Source organism: Gadus morhua, chromosome 13 (genome assembly GCF_902167405.1).
Source record: "Gadus morhua chromosome 13, gadMor3.0, whole genome shotgun sequence".
In the NCBI taxonomy this organism is placed as follows: Eukaryota; Metazoa; Chordata; class Actinopteri; order Gadiformes; family Gadidae; genus Gadus; species Gadus morhua.
Window position 1 is genome coordinate 6,681,021 of NC_044060.1, and position 16,516 is coordinate 6,697,536.

General features: G+C 49.2%; 2 protein-coding genes across 3 annotated transcripts; one reads left to right on the forward strand and one right to left on the reverse strand.

Annotated features, from left to right (window-relative positions):
• Window positions 1–10: 10 nt before the first annotated feature.
• Window positions 11–14,565, forward strand: usp4 (ubiquitin specific peptidase 4 (proto-oncogene)). 2 transcript variants are annotated; one of them, XM_030375918.1, is made up of 22 exons: window positions 12–201; window positions 1,086–1,213; window positions 1,315–1,445; window positions 1,529–1,655; window positions 1,751–1,896; window positions 2,077–2,138; window positions 2,266–2,412; window positions 2,915–3,032; window positions 3,180–3,353; window positions 4,428–4,586; window positions 4,999–5,223; window positions 5,951–6,034; window positions 6,192–6,286; window positions 7,017–7,199; window positions 8,467–8,768; window positions 8,968–9,183; window positions 9,402–9,472; window positions 9,569–9,684; window positions 10,907–11,056; window positions 11,522–11,625; window positions 12,473–12,561; window positions 12,680–14,565. In XM_030375918.1, the coding sequence occupies exons 1-22, from the start codon at window positions 71–73 to the stop codon at window positions 12,794–12,796; spliced, it is 3,075 nt and encodes a 1,024-aa protein (XP_030231778.1). In that variant the 5' UTR covers window positions 12–70; the 3' UTR covers window positions 12,797–14,565. The 2 variants fall into 2 exon arrangements, with proteins under 2 accessions (XP_030231779.1, XP_030231778.1); XM_030375919.1 differs by lacking the exons at window positions 2,915–3,032; window positions 3,180–3,353; window positions 4,428–4,586; ... (10 more) ...; window positions 12,473–12,561; window positions 12,680–14,565 and adding an exon at window positions 2,691–2,863 and having other exon boundaries at window positions 11–201.
• A 570-nt stretch (window positions 14,566–15,135) lies between these two features.
• gpx1b (glutathione peroxidase 1b) lies at window positions 15,136–16,383 on the reverse strand. Its single transcript, XM_030375922.1, has 2 exons — window positions 16,042–16,383; window positions 15,136–15,710 (listed from the first exon to the last, which is right to left on the reverse strand). Exons 1-2 carry the CDS (start codon window positions 16,255–16,257, stop codon window positions 15,360–15,362), a joined length of 567 nt encoding a protein of 188 aa, XP_030231782.1. The 5' UTR covers window positions 16,258–16,383; the 3' UTR covers window positions 15,136–15,359.
• Window positions 16,384–16,516: the final 133 nt, after the last annotated feature.

The following is a 16,516-nucleotide window of genomic DNA, read 5'->3' on the forward strand; positions in this document are numbered from 1 at the left end:
CTCCCGGAGGCGCGCGCCCTGTCCGCAGAAGAAGAAGAAGCTCCGCGCGAGCCGCGCTCAGTCTCTCACGATGGCGGAGGGAGGCGGACCGGAACCAGTGGACTCAGTGGAACCAGTGCCCGCTCAGTTACCTTCAACCGAGAGTCAGAAACAGACCGTTGGATCCCTCATTAAAACCAATCTACGGAAGGGCGATGAATGGTAGGAGTGGACCTGTTAGCCTGAAGCAGCCGAGTTAGCTGCTAGCTGCTAGCTAGTCCGACGGGCTAATAGCGGCTCTGAAACCGAAAGTTGATGTCACTGCCGTATTGTTAGTAGCTAACCTGAAGCTAAAGCTACATTTCGGCCTCCTACCTGTCCATGATGGGGTATGTCACCCAGACCCTCTGGTCTGGATCAGAAGCCAAGATAAAGACGCCAAGGACGCAGCGGTTCCCTAGTTTAGTTCGGTATCAGTGGCTAACCGGAGCTAGTACAGGGCTAACCGGAGGTCTGGTCTGATGGGCCTACACACTGATCAACAAACACAAGTTTCGTTTCCCCGGAAATGCTTCCTATATTATTGTTTAACTGGTCGTCCAGGCCACTGTGAGGCCTGTGATGGTCTGAACTGAGTCCAGTGAACCACTGCTGGGTTCTGGATTACTGAGAGCTGCTCACTGGTCAAACAAACCTTGTGGACCATAAAAATAGACCGTTTTCTGTCATTGCTAGTCCATTTGGAAGATAGGTCATGAATGCCACACAGAAGAATAGCAAACCATCATCAAGACTAGGACACTTCCACATAGATGTAACGTTGGTGCAAACTATTTATTTCATTCCACCTTCTTAAGGTGAAATGCCTGATTATCTCATGTTTTGTCGGTTAATTGAGGACCAAACTATCATACCTAACCTGATACCTGTTAATCAGGTTCTCAACACTACTCATGGTAATGACCTGGGGAAATACAAAGAGGCCATCAGTGGCTGGAAATTATTACAGAAGTCTATTCTACTATGCTGGCATGTTGATGCACGTATAAAAAATGCGTTAATGTAATTTGTTTCCCTGTAAGTTAATGACATCCTGTTCCTTCTAGGTTTCTGATAGACAGTCGGTGGTTCAAACAATGGAAGAAGTATGTGGGATTCGACAGCTGGGACATGTACAATGTTGGAGAGCAAAGCCTTTACCCGGGACCCATCGATAACTCTGGTCTGTTCTCAGGTAAAGCTTGGACCTTGTCAGTGTTAAGCACTTAATATTATTATTTTATAAAACTAGGTACACAAAAGCAAGTTCAAACTCTTACCTGCCTTTTTCTGCAGACCAGGAAACCCAAGTCCTGAAAGAACACCTTATAGATGAGCTGGACTACGTCCTGGTACCAACCAAGGCATGGACCAAGCTGGTGGGCTGGTACGGCTCTCTGGATGGTCAGCGGCCCATCGTCAGGAAGGTACGTTCTGTTAGCCAAGCCTCCGCATCGCTGTGGGGTTTCTGGTCGTGTGTTCTGATCCAGCTGTCTCTCTCTCTCTCTAGGTGGTTGAACATGGCATGTTTGTCAAACACTGTAAGGTGGAAGTCTATCTACTGGAGTTGAACCTGTGTGAGAATGAGAACATGGAAAATGTGGTCACTCGGCATTTCAGTAAAGCGGACACTATAGGTAACGTTCCCCTCCTACCTCCTGTAAGAGGCCTGTTTATGTCGGTCGTTACCTTAGGATGTTTTACTATTTAACTAATGACGGGTTCCTTTCAGACACCATAGAGAAGGCCATGAGGTCACTGTTTGAGATCCCGTCGCAGAAAGAGACCCGACTGTGGAACAAATACATGAGCAACACGTACGAGCAGCTCAACAAACCAGACAGTACAGTCCAGGACGCCGGGCTCTTCCAGGGACAGGTATGCCGACAGTTAGACGTACATCATGTAAATCAATGTAATGTCACTGTACTCTTGTTATTGACTCACTCTGATGAGCCTTTAGTGCAGGTAGATAACCTCGCTGTCAGGTCGGCCCTGTGTACAACGTGTCCCAGTGTTTCTCCACCTTGGCGGCTCAGTTGTCCTGTTGTCCCCCAGGTGCTCGTCATTGAACGCAAAAACGAGGATGGCACCTGGCCCAGACAAAGCTCCCATTCAAAGTAAGTGAGCACCCTGCTGCTGTTCTATTCAAGGTTCTGGGTACACCAGCTTATCAATGATGTACATTCCTCTGTTTCCACCTTGCCTGGATGTTCGTTTTAATGTGTGTGTCTTGATGCTTTGTAGATCTAGTGCTACTCCACCCAGGAATTTCACCACCTCTCCAAAACTCTCTTCCAATTCGTCCGCCACCATCTCCTCAACGGTGTCCAATGGGGACAGCAGCAGTAACGCGAGCTACACGCTCAATAACAGCAACTCCTCTGGAAACCGGTAAGGAGGACCCATCCAGCATCTAGATGAACATGGAAACGTGCACACATGCTCACACTTTGAATTGGTGAAGGCCTCTGGTGAGCGGTCAGGAGCGGGTTAATAGTGATGGTCTTGTATGAATGCTCTACTGTGTTTTCCCTGCAAGAACAATTTGTTTGTGGTTTATGGCAATGCGTCACCTCTTATTGGCTGGGTCCTCTTGCACACCCATAAAATGTGATGCAACATATTTTGAACAGACACGCAGCTTATCTAGTTGTGAAATTCCTTTCCAGCTAAGCCACACCAGAGTCTGGGTGAAGGAAGGCACATGCATCTATGTAGTGCTCCTACGATGGAATCCAATTCCTGTTGCATAATTGATAACAGCTGCGCAGGTTATGTTATTACTGACGACTGTTGGGATCCAACATGGTCTACCCGCACACTGTATTATCATACTGCTTTTTGATTGTTGTGTGTGGCCACTAAAGCTCTGGGATGAACTCCTTTGGGACAGGTTGGGGGGCTACAACTCGTACAGCTCCTCCTACAACTACCGAGACTCCCAGTCCCAGCCCGGCCTCTGTGGGCTCAGTAATCTGGGCAACACCTGCTTCATGAACTCTGCCCTGCAGGTGTGTGGTGCGGCCAGGTCCAGTTGAACGGAAACTGTTGATAATAATAATAATGATGATCATGATGATGTACGCATTTAGAAAATACTCAAAGCCACGTTGCTCAAAAACCTTTCTCCGCACTCTTGCTCCTTGTCTTCGCTCCAGTGCCTGAGCAACGCGTCCGCACTCACAGACTACTTCCTGAACGACCAGTACGAGGTGGAGCTCAACCGGGAGAACCCGCTGGGCATGAGGGGGGAGATCGCCGAGGCCTACGCTGAGCTGGTCAAGCAGATGTGGCTCAGTCGCAGCAACTATGTGGCCCCGCGCACCTTCAAGGTGAGTGGGGTCATCCGCTAGGGACGGGCATGTTTAATCGACGATTAAGTGGACGATCGACTAATTGATCATTAAGAATTTCGCCTGACGTAATTTTTCATCGATAAACCTAATGCTAAAAAATATCTTTGCACGGTGTGTCTTTGTACAATTACCATTCGTAGTGTTGTTCAGCGGAGAAATAGTCTGCCAAAGACGTTGACGTTGCTTAGCAGCCGGACATGCTGGGATTGATAAATTACCGGACTACTTGCGGAGTGGTAAGAAAAACGTGAATTAGGCAAAAAATCCACTTTCCTTGACAGCGGTCCAGTTCGGTGTGCAAAAAAGTACGGACGGACCAATTGTGAACTACTGCAACTGCTGATGCCATCCCTCTTAAGTTAAAAAGTAGCCGCACCCACCCCAAACCAATCGCAATAAGTGTATACATGTCAATTATAGCGGACTACACCACCCCTTCTATTCCGCATGGAATTCTATTCTGATCAGAGAACTGTATTCCGAGATTTATAATCGGAATAGATCTATTCCTATCATGCACTCCGAATGTACTGTATATAAGGCATTTACAAAAGTGGTAAGCGTACGTCGATATGTCTCTTGTGTATTCCGATTGAGGCGTATATATGATATTTTTCTATTCCGATTGAGCTGTTCTTCCACTTCTAATCAGACCAGAAGTGTCCATGTAAACGCGGTAGAATTAACTATCAATTTTCATTGCATTTTGAATATAGCATATAAATAGTTAATTTCAATATAAAAATATAAATGATTAATAGAAAATGTATGTTAATTCTCCCAACTAAGACAATTGGTGGTCAGCACTGCAGGCACACTGCAAGAAACTCCTGTGTATAGTTGGTATGTTCTTCCTGCTTAGAATATGCATGTTCTGCCCGTGTTCCCCCTCCACCGACTAACATCCATGTCGGATAAACACTCCTGCCGGTGCCCTTGGACAAGGCACCAGGCAGTACCTGTCGTGGGTCTCCGGACCGTAGCCGCCCCCTACCCCTAGCGTTGCTAGTGAAGGGTGCAGTGATCACATGTCCTTCCTCTTGTGTTCAGACCCAGGTGGGCCGCTTCGCGCCCCAGTTCTCGGGCTACCAGCAGCAGGACTCCCAGGAGCTGCTGGCCTTCCTGTTGGACGGTCTCCACGAGGACCTGAACCGCGTCAAGAAGAAGCCCTACCTGGCCGTGAAGGACGCTGAGGGCCGGCCAGACGAGGTGAGCGTGATGGAGCTACATGATGGTGACCTTGATGGAAAGCTGTTTTCAGCTGTAATGATATAATGGCTCCTCCACTCTGGATTAAATGGGTCTTTACATTTACATTTAGGGCATTTAGCAGACGCTTTTATCCAAAGCGACTTACATCGGTTGATACACACATTGACACACTGACGGCAGAGTCAACCATGCAAGGCGACAGCCAGCTCGTCAGGAGCAGTTAGAGTTAAGTGTCTGGCTCAGGGACTCATCAACCCTCAGCTAGGAGGAGCTGGGGATCGAACTAGCTACCTAAAGAACTAGAACTAGGGTCTTTAACATGTAACACGGAGTGGTCAGATGGGCAAGAACGGCCCATCGTCCTGTTGCTCACCTCTCGCTGCCATTTCCATTTTTTTTTTTCGAACAGATTGTCGCGAAGGAAGCATGGACTAATCATCGTTTGCGTAACGACTCAATCATAGTGGACATCTTCCACGGCCTCTTCAAATCCACCCTGGTGTGCCCCGAATGTTCTAAGGTGTCCGTCACCTTCGACCCCTTCTGCTACCTCACGTTGCCTCTGCCCATGAAGAAGGACCGCACCATGGAGCTGTTCCTGGTGCGCTCCGACCCCCTGTTCAGGCCCATGCAGGTGAGCCGGTCCTCTGGGCCTCCGTTAACGCCACAAAGCGGACCTCTTCCTACTGAAATAACCCGGGACCGGGTTCAGCCCCTCTCCCCGATTTCAAAGACGGCGTAAGGGCTTTCAACTCATGAGGAAGGATTCATGCAAGGCACCACTTTGACCAACCTTTCCCATCTAAACACTGTGTTTACAAATCCATTTTTAGCTCGGTTTCGGAGGAAATGGGTCATTTCCTTTAAATCTTAGCACATTCATCGCCATCTGGTGGCCGCACGGGGCATAAGGGATGGTTTGGCTTGGTCTCATTTAATTCTATTGGCCCAGAATTTCTCAAGAGGAAGGTCTCGGTAAATTCATAAAATTGTGCATTGGGTACCCAAGATATCCACCGGGTAGTCTCAAGTTTATATTGTCAATTTTGCATTTTTTTTGTTTTTATTTGGAGATTTCGCCTACTCCTACCACTACTAAAACTTCTTTATTTGCTGACCCTAACTTTATTGATATCCAATATTGAACCAGGTAGTTGTGCTATGGTCTGACGATACTATAGGGCTACCAACTGATATTCACTCAAAAACAACCGCTCTTTCAGGTGGAAATAAAATCGTATGCTAATGCTGTGTTTTAGCTTTAGTCACTCTTAACGGTTCTAACCCCGGAACTTTACACGTTGAATATTTAATTGAATGAGTCAGCAGATGATGGCCTCTGTGTTTCTGTGTGTTTTCAGTACAGAGTGGTGGTCCCCAAGCTGGGCTGTGTTAGTGACCTGTTCAGCGCCTTGTCCAAACTCTGTGGGATCGCTCCAGAGAATGTGAGTTGTGCCACGTTGTTGAGCCTTGTTTAAAGACACTGTGCCTTGTATACACGGGGTCGTCCCTGTTTATATCCAGAAAGCTGTCCAGCTTCTCTGTTCTGTTGTGGCGCCTCTGGGTTTGATACTAAACCATCAAACTGCTGTCTGTTCCTAGATGGTGATGGCAGACGTTTACAATCACCGCTTCCACAAGATGTACCGCCAGGACGACGGGCTGAACCAGATCATGGACAAAGACGACATCTATGTGTAAGTTGTCGAAAGGGTCTTCTTCAAGAGACTTTGATTTGTTTGAAGTGGAGCCTCTCCGTCGGTACTGTAGTCTAACAAACTATGTCCAATTTGGTCTTTCTACGTGCCAGAGTGGAAACCTTTATTGGCCAAGCAATGTTTTAAAAAAATGAACCCTGACCTTTTTTCACATGCTAAATGATAGGTGTTAGCTCTCACCGGGTTGAGTGGGTAGTACAATATAATAATGATAATCCTGTCTCCGTACTGCTTTAACCAGAGCGGGAGACTATTCGTTGGTTTTGCCAAAGCCAGGCATTTGTCAAATGGGCCCTAAAAAACAAAATGACCTGACCGGACCTGGTCAAGAGAATCAATCAGTGGTTCTGCCTGGACTTGGTCCTGACTATCACTAACAGACCTGACCTGGTCCAGAGCATCACAAACAGACCTGACCTGGTCCAGAGCTTCACTAACAGACCTGACCGCACCTGGTCCAGAGCATCACAAACAGACCTGACCTGGTCCAGAGCTTCACTAACAGACCTGACCGCACCTGGTCCAGAGCATCACAAACAGACCTGACCTGGTCCAGAGCTTCACTAACAGACCTGACCGCACCTGGTCCAGAGCATTACAAACAGACCTGACCTGGTCCAGAGCATCACTAACAGACCTGACCGCACCTGGTCCAGAGCATCACAAACAGACCTGACCTGGCCCTGGCTTGTGTCCTGGCTCCGTGCAGGTACGAGGTGCAGGTGGAGGACAGCGAGCAGATGAACCTGCCGGTGTACTTCCGGGAGCGGCACTCCAAGCAGGCGGGCGGCTCCGGCGGCACCATGCTGTTCGGCCAGCCCCTCCTGCTCACGGTCCCCAGACACAACCTCCTGGCAGAGGCGCTGTACCTCCGGATCCTGGAGAGGATCGGGTGAGTGGCCCGAGACCTGCGCTGGTTTAATTCTCTTTAACACTAACTGATCTACAATATTGATTCTTGACAAATTTTTGGCTCATTTCCGCTCATTTGTACATTTCATATGATTCTCCTCTTCAACAAACATAATGGAGTTATTTTACACTTCTGTCCAGGACACTTCTCTCTGCACGTGTTGACCTCTGGCACATCTAAACCAGTAATATAAGAAGACCATTTCTTTCCCTTTTCATAATAAGCGGGCTCTTGTTATGAATCCCGTAGACTGTATGTTTAGTAATCAGTTACGCTGAAGGGAGATGCGTTTATTGATTTGGTTGCCATGGCTAGTCATATTTCATCATATGTATTGTGTTCTTCCACTAAGAGGAAGTTGGAAAGGATACAGGAAAGGAGTGCATGTTTATGAATATCCCTCACTTCCCCCACAAGTTGGTTACCCAAGCTTTTGAGTTCTTCTGCCAAATAAAATTATATATTATATATATTATAAAATTATTATATTATATTTATATTAAAGCAAAGTGGGCCAGTGATCAAGGTTGACGATACGATGTTCACAGCGTTATTAAGGTGAATCCCTGCGGGCCACCGGCAACCACTATGTCCTCAGCCTCTAAGAAGCTCCCCTCAGTGCTGGTCTGAGGCTGGAGGCAGCCATCTCTCCTGGGTTAAGAGGCTTCCCCTCGGAGTGGCTTTGAGGCTGGAGGCCCCCATGTCTCCAGGGTTAAGTGGCTTCCCCTCATAGTGGCTTTGAGGCTTCAGGCAGCCATGTCTCCAGGGTTAAGAAGCTTCCCCTCAGAGCGGCCCTGAGGCTGAAGGCAGCCATGTCTCCAGGGTTAAGAGGCTTCCCCTCAGAGCGGCCCTGAGGCTGAAGGCAGCCATGTCTCCAGGGTTAAGAGGCTTCCCCTCAGAGCGGCCCTGAGGCTGAAGGCAGCCATGTCTCCAGGGTTAAGAGGCTTCCCCTCAGAGCGGCCCTGAGGCTGAAGGCAGCCATGTCTCCAGGGTTAAGAGGCTTCCCCTCGGAGCGGCCCTGAGGCTGAAGGCAGCCATGTCTCCAGGGTTAAGAGGCTTCCCCTCGGAGCGGCCCTGAGGCTGAAGGCAGCCATGTCTCCAGGGTTAAGAGGCTTCCCCTCGGAGCGGCCCTGAGGCTGAAGGCAGCCATGTCTCCAGGGTTAAGAGGCTTCCCCTCGGAGCGGCCCTGAGGCTGAAGGCAGCCATGTCTCTAGTGCTGACGGAGGGTTTCTGGTTTGTGTTGCAGGCGCTACGCCAAGCCCCAGCCAAGTCCCTGTAGCGAGAGCCGTGCCGCCGCCTCCGCCAGCTGCAGCCGGGCCGAGGGTCCCACGCCCACTGGGTCGCACTCCGACAAGGAGGGCGGAGCCAACCCACTGTCTGACGGGGCCTCCTGTAGCTCCGGGGCCCAAAGCAGCGCTGGGGGCTCCAGCAACTCCGAGGCCTCCTGCAGCTCTGGGGCCTCCTCGAGCGCCGGGGGCCCCTCCAGCGCCGGCCCCAGCAACGGCAGCAGCCGCTCTGCAGCCAACGGGCCCAACGGGGTCTGCGATGGTACGTGTGTCCAGGGTTCAGGATCACTTCTGTATTCACCCGTTCACCACCTGGCTGTAGGAGCCGGCTGTATTCACCCGTTCACCACCTGGCTGTAGGAGCCGGCTGTATTCACCCGTTCATCACCTGGCTGGAGGACTGTCCGTCCGCAGGCGGGGTGACAGAGGAAGGCTTGATGTTAACGATGTTGTTCTTTAAGGTGAGGACGAGGCCATGGACCACCAGGGGAGCCCGGAGCCGGAGAACGGCCCCTCGGAAGAAGACGAGGAGGAGGAGGAGGAGGCGGACGTGGGGAAGGGGTCGAAGGGCGTCTCCGCGGCGCCCTCCAGGCTGTTCAGCTTCAGCATGGTCAACTCCTACGGGACAGCCAACATCAGCCCCCTGCCCTGCGACGGGAACGTCCTCAAACTCAACCGTGAGTCTCCCCCCTGCCCGCTCCTCTAACACCCAGTGGCTCACCTGAGGACTCACCCGTAGGACTCACCCGTAGGACTCACCCGTAGGACTCACCCGTAGGACTCACCCTCAGGACTCACCCTCAGGACTCACCTGTAGGACTCACCCTTAGGACTCACCCTCAGGACTGACCTGTAGGACTCACCGTAAGACTCTCTCTTCTGTCTCTCCCTGCAGCACATTCCACCGTGGCCATCGACTGGGACCCCGACACCAGGAAGCGTTGCTACGACGACCAGGAAGCAGAGGTCAGAGGCGTGGAGACCCTGCTTGAAATGTCTGCTCTTAGTGTAGGAATCTAGGGAGTAATGTGTGTGTGTGTGTGTGTGTGTGTGTGTGTGTAGGCCTCGGAGAAGCATGAGAGTGTGCTTCAGCCTCAGAAGAAGAAGACCACCGTCGCTCTGAGGGAATGCATCGACCTGTTCACCACCATGGAGACTCTTGGAGAGCATGACCCCTGGTAAGGCCTACTATAGCCCTACATGACCCATGGCAAGGCCTACTATAGCTGTTAGCCCTACATGACCCATGGTAAGGCCTACTATAGTCCTACATGACCCATGGCAAGGCCTACCGTAGCTGGTAGCCCTACGTGACCAATGGCAAGGCCTACCGTAGCTGTTAGCCCTGCATGACCCATGGTAAGGCCTACTATAGGACTACATGACCCATGGCAAGGCCTACCGTATCCGTTAGCCCTACATGACCCTTGGTAAGGCCTACCGCAGCCTTACATGACCCCTAGTAAGGCCTACCATAGCCCTACATGATGGTTCTTTATGACTAGAGGCGTATATAAAACGTAGCACCCTAACATGTCGATCCTCAGTGGATTTTTCTGACGTTGCAAAGAGGACTCTTATGAAGCCTATCTATTGTAAAGAGAGAGGACCCTTATGAAGGCCCTCCATTGTAAAGAGAGGACTCTTGTGAAGCCTCTCCATTGTAAAGAGAGAGGACCCTTATGAAGGCTCTCCATTGTAAAGAGAGAGGACCCTTATGAAGGCCCTCCATTGTAAAGAGAGGACTCTTGTGAAGCCTATCTATTGTAAAGAGAGAGGACCTTATGAAGGCTCTCCATTGTAAAGAGAGGACTCTTGTGAAGCCTCTCCATTGTAAAGAGAGAGGACCCTTATGAAGGCTCTCCATTGTAAAGAGAGAGGACCCTTATGAAGGCTCTCCATTGTAAAGAGAGGACTCTTGTGAAGCCTCTCTATTGTAAAGAGAGAGGAACCTTATGAAGGCTCTCCATTGTAAAGAGAGAGGAGCCTTATGAAGGCTCTCCATTGTAAAGAGAGAGGACCCTTATGAAGGCTCTCCATTGTAAAGAGAGAGGACCCTTATGAAGGCTCTCCATTGTAAAGAGAGGACTCTTGTGAAGCCTCTCTATTGTAAAGAGAGAGGAACCTTATGAAGGCTCTCCATTGTAAAGAGAGAGGAGCCTTATGAAGGCTCTCCATTGTAAAGAGAGGACTCTTGCGAAGCCTCTACATTGTAAAGAGGACTCTTATGAAGCCTCTTCATTGTAAAGAGCGGACTCTTATGAAGCCTCTACATTGTAAAGAGGACTCTTATGAAGCCTCTACATTGTAAAGAGGACTCTTATGAAGCCTCTACATTGTAAAGAGGACTCTTATGAAGCCTCTACATTGTAAACTGAGGACTCTTGTCTCTCTCCTCAGGTACTGCCCCACCTGTAAGAAGCACCAGCAGGCCACCAAGAAGTTTGACCTGTGGTCCCTGCCCCGCCTCCTCGTCGTCCATCTGAAGCGCTTCTCCTACAACCGCTGCTGGAGGGACAAGCTGGACACGGTGGTGGACTTCCCCATCAGGTGAGCCTCCTACCACATCCTACTGCTGCCACTAGGGGGAGCTGGTGGTCAGGAGCTCCTGGACCCCTGGAGAGGAAGTGAACAGCATTAAGGTGTATGGCGTCACTGGGTGTGAGCTTATCGCCTCGCTGTACATAAAGACGGTATAAAAGGCCGTTGCTGTGAGACAACGTTACAAAGACCATTCTTAAGCAAACAATGGAAGGTTGTGTAAGCCCTGGGCTGATCTGCTATCTCTGGATCCACTAAGAAGCATCCTATAAATTATTCCTCCGACTTCTTGCAAACACTTCCTCGTTCCCTCACCTTCCTGTTCCAGGAATGCTGACTCATGCTTGCCGGTTGTGGTTTCCAGTTGTGGAGCTGGTTTGACCGCCTGTGTAACATTTGTATAACAATGTCCTCTCTGTCCCCGGGACCTGGACTTGTATGAGTAACGATCCTAACGATCTTCTCTCTCCCCAGGGACCTGGACATGTCTGAGTTTGTGTGTGACCCTAAAGCAGAGCCCTATGTCTACGACCTGATCGCCGTCTCCAACCACTACGGGGGGATGGGAGGGGGCCACTGTAAGTCAACATGGGCCCTTAATTATTATTAAGGGTCCTATGAAAAATATAGGAACCCTATTGATTGATTTTCTAAACAGTATGCTTTAGAAACATGGTCAGGGATTGTTTTGATACGTTTGCTTCCAGGAAACCAGTTTTTAAGGCATTCCAATGCCATATTACCCTACCGACCAATCTCGCAATGCATCCACGTAAGACGAAGACTGTCCATATATATTAGTGGTAGTATTGCGTCAGCCTCATGACCATGGGTGATGGCTCAAGTCCAACCTCAAACAACCATTCTGGGAGACTTGCCAATACTTAAGTTAATGTTTAACCTTAGGTATTCATTAAGCCACCATACTCGTCAATCAGTAGGACCCTGTCATGGTTGCTTGAAACTATATTATTATATTGCTTATTCCACACTATCGCCGTGATGATTGTTATGGGCCCTTCCCAGTAGGAACAACAAAGGGTTAGCTAACGCATTAACGATGGTATCTTCACAGTAGGAGCACCGGGTTAGCGCTTAGCATTGACGATGGTATCTTCACAGTAGGAGCACAGGGTTAGCTCATGGCACCCAACGATGTTGGGTATGGCAGTGCACCAGTATAGACGCAATAAACAAGGAAATTAACATGAACCTTGTTGCTGCTGGGACTCAAAGCGGACTCGATGTTAAACTGACAGAACATGACGTTACCTCACTGTTGACCATCTGTCCAAAGGGACCGTTACTATATTCATCCATCCTTTCAAATCACTCGCCCATCTCTCGAACGGATTAGGTGTTGAATTTCTTGCATAAAGAGGCTTAGAAAAGCAAACTGACGCCTCTGCCCTTTGCCCCCGACAGACACGGCCTACGGCAAGAACAAAGTGGACGGAGGCTGGTACTACTTTGACGACAGCAGCGTCTCGTCGGCCAAAGAGGACCAGATCGTGGTGAGACATGCGTTGACTCCCCCTGGGACCGCTGGGTGTCCCAGTCCTCCTCTCTCTTGGTATCAGGTGACGTGTGGTTTTGTGTTGTACTGACGCCGCCATCCTTCTGTCCCTGCAGACGAAGGCGGCCTACGTGCTGTTCTACCAGCGCAGGGAAGGCCCGGCCCCCGCCAAGCCCTCGGCGACCTCGGGGGCAGCAAGCGACGGCGTGGATGACCACATGGATACTAACTAACACTGACCATAACCACTGAACCTTCAAATGGTAGACGGACACACACACACACCCAGCTACCATGGTGGGAAGGACTCGTCGATCCCCCCCCCCCCCCTCCCTTCCTGGTGATTTAGTTTTTATTTCTCATTTTGTCTACTACCGCCTCGACCCTTTTCTACTCGAGTCCCCAGACCCAAGCAGGGGGTTAGAGCCCAGACCCAAGCAGGGGCTTAGACCGGAGACCCTAGCAGGGGCTTAGACCGAAGACCCTAGCAGGGGGTTGCACTGGAGAAGTGTGTAGTTGTTGGGGAACTTGTTTGGGGAGCTCCTCCACAAAGTAAAGGCTAAGGATCCTCTCGCTGGACACAAACAGAATGTTAGGGATGCCCTTGCGTAGGTAAACAAAGGTTTCAGTTTCCAGCAGTCAAGAGGAAGTAAGCCAAACGTACATCCTGCTTTAACCAAAGCGCTCCACGTTGTACACGAAGTGAATCGTACCATTTAGGTATACCATGGAAACATCAGTTTTGCAGTCATTTCCCGATCACTAGTCTGGTTCCAGGTTCCTTCTCTGGGCCTTCAGAGGGCCGGGGGCTGACTGCTCGGCCCGTCCCCGTCCCCTTGAAGCTCACTCTGGGCTTTCAGGGGGCCGTCGGCTGGCTGCTTCGACCGGTCCCCCTGCTCCTGACGCTGACTCCCACCCCAGCTTTATGTCGTTTTTTGTCACAGTGCAAAAGTGGCCTTTTGATTCCTGCAAACTTTTATATTCTTTTACAGAGCACTTTGAATTTTCCCTTGAATTCATGATCTGCTTGTTATGTAATCAGAAGTGATTTGGGTTCATGATTTGGCCTTGGGGCTCAAGATATGTTATACATTTCTTCAGGTCTTTTAACTTTAAAATAATCTGTTTGCCCAAACCCCTAGCCATCATCTAGCTTGTCTTTTAAAAGTCTTGTACATTATTTCAGCTTTGAATTGAAATGGCTGTTATTTGACATCTACAAAGCACACTGAGGAAAATAAAAAAGTATTAAGTGGTGCTTAATTCATACAACCTTGAACTCACTGCTCTAGGAAGAGCGCCTCCATCTGTAATCAATTCAGTCTCAGTACATCGAGACGGGGATATTGGCCAAGGGATATAACAACGGTTAATGAGCGGAGACATTTATTTGGCTGAATGCTTGTGCATTAATGGAATAAAGGTGGAACGTAAATTCAATATACTAGTTAACTGGGAGCTACCTGGTCATCTGACATCAGGCACTTCAGATACAATTGTGGTGGAGGGCTGTGCGGGGGGGGGAGAAACCAGTCATCAGACCAGATGGGCTGTAGGGGGAAACCAGTGGACAGACCAGATGGACTGTGGGGGGACGAAAACAGTGGTCAGACCAGACTCAAAGAGGTGGACAGTTTCATCCTGCTAGGGATGTTAGTACAGTGGTGGCACTGCAGCATGTACATGTCCATTGGACTGCTTGTGTCCTTCTGATTTTGCTGGGTGATCTGCTGTGATTTTGCTCAGAGATTAGTACATAAGTCATTTATGCCAATGGATAGAAAAGCTTTACATCATACTTATAATCCACTATAGCAAGTTTTAAAACAAATACCGTGAATCATCTTTTCCCTACTTCATGAGAACATCAATCATAATAGGTGTAAATAATCTTTCACACGAGTGAATGACATAGTCCGAATATTTATACATGCCAATATCTAGAAAATGTTTTTAATTGAGAATTATGAGTTTGAACGTACAATAAAGATTGAAACCTGAACCGTGTCTCCTTGGCCTTCTTCCTTTTAAACCGTTTCTTACAACTGGGGGAAGTGTTTATTCTAATGCAGTTTGTTCCAGTACAGCAGGCCTACAGCTGTGACGATGGGAGAGACCGGAGTCTTCTTAAAATGTAATTTTATTGTGAAATATAAGATGCCTTAAGACATTCCAACCTCTTGGAGTGGATTTAAAGAGTGGTTGTTAATGTATGCAACTAAACAGTTGTATTTAGGGTGACCTGCTACCACCAGCTGTGAGCGTGATTAGCCGTTACAAATTGTGTGAGAATCTGCCTGACATTGTCGGCGTTTCCACCTAGATGAGCAACGTTTGCTAATCCGGTGGGTAGGTTGGTAGACTGACCTATCCAGTCCAAATCTAGGTTGACGAGCCCATTTCTGATAGAGGGAGGAGGCAGACTTTCATGTATCGGCAAATCAGACACACATGGTGGTATAATGTCACCTTTAACATCAAATACTATCACTGCAGAGATTAGTTGTCTTGCTTAGTCTTAAGTAGTTTTCAGTTGATCCTGATTGATATAAAAAGAAATACAATCCCAATGTATCTTGTAAAATGTTTATTTGCGAGTGAAACTAGAGCTGTACTTCAGGTGAACAGTGGAGTCGTGTCTTTAGAAGACATCCGGTCCCCCCCTCACAAGGCTTTGGTTTCAGGGGAGACCTTCATTAAATAAAGGTTCATGACGGCACATTGTGTACAACAGAGCACAGGTAGTTACGAAATACTCATTTGAAATAAAGCCAAATATGGACGGCATAGGAGAGCTTATTTTTTCAAACTAAGAAGCTTCTTAATATCAGCTTCGATTTCGCTGGTGAGGAAGTTCCGGCTGTAGCGTTTGAACGGAACCCCGTCCGGCCCCACCAAGAACTTCTCGAAGTTCCACGAGATGTCGTTCCGGCAGACTGGGCTCCAGATGATGCACTTCGGGTCGGTCATGAGGGAATTGGGGTCATCGGACGGGAACGGAAGCTTCTCTTTCAGAAAGACGAACATCGAATGGGCATCTTTCCCGTTCACATCCGACTTCTGAAGCAGCTCGAACTTGGGTTCAAAGCCGTTCCCCGGGCGGACGTGCTTCAAGGAGGCCAGGATCTCCTCGTTCTTGAGGTTCTCCTGCAGATGAACATCGTATTAAAGTTTTGAGTCTCCATGTGCACCATTAAGAGCTTCTCGCTACAGGTGTTGCCCTCCTGTAGTGGACCCACCGCCCGGATCATAAACTAGTCTAAGACGTTTAGTCTTGATGACAGATAACATTAAAAACTGTTTACAGCGTGAGGAATACTCTACTTAACGTTAATCACTTGGTAGTCTGTTACATTAACTATGAACCTTGTGACGTGACCCGTGTCTGGGCACCATGGTCAGAGATACCAGTGACCAGAGGTCCCAGGAGGCCAGAGGTACCAGGGGGTCAGAGTTCCGAAGTCCAAGGAGGTCTCACCTGATGTCCGAACTGGTTGCAGGGCACCGCCAGGATAACTAGCCCCTGGCCGCTGTAGCGGGCGTGGAGCTCGTTCATCTGGAGGTAGTCCCTGGAGGTGGTCCCTCAGAGCGACGCGACGTTCTGGATCAGGACCACTTTGCCCTTAAGGGAGGAGAAGTTTAGAACTTCTCCGGTTAGCCGTTTAGCGGTTATCTCAAAGAACTTGGACGCCATAGTAAAGGTTAACGGTGTGACAACGAGACAAACTCCTTCCTCCTTCTGCTCCTTAAGTCAGGAGGGGTTGAGGTTTTAGTTGAAGTTAGAAGGAGGGGCAGGCTCACCTTCCCTCCCACAGCAGGGGCTCGTTTAACTTCACTGCGCCGCCCGGCGTTAAGGTCTGTTCTCTTACTGGTCAACGGAATTATAACTCCGCCAGCGTACAGAGGACCATGTGAAGCAAACGAACCAACCCAGGGTAGTTCTAGTTTAGGCA

Bases quoted from the DNA above. Each gene is read 5' to 3' on its own strand.
- usp4 (XM_030375918.1), top strand. From the start codon at position 71: ATGGCGGAGGGAGGCGGACCGGAACCAGTGGACTCAGTGGAACCAGTG. The intron at 1,446-1,528 runs GTACGTTCTGTT...CTCTCTCTCTAG, and splicing joins AGCGGCCCATCGTCAGGAAG to GTGGTTGAACATGGCATGTT. The intron at 6,287-7,016 runs GTAAGTTGTCGA...GGCTCCGTGCAG, and splicing joins GACAAAGACGACATCTATGT to GTACGAGGTGCAGGTGGAGG.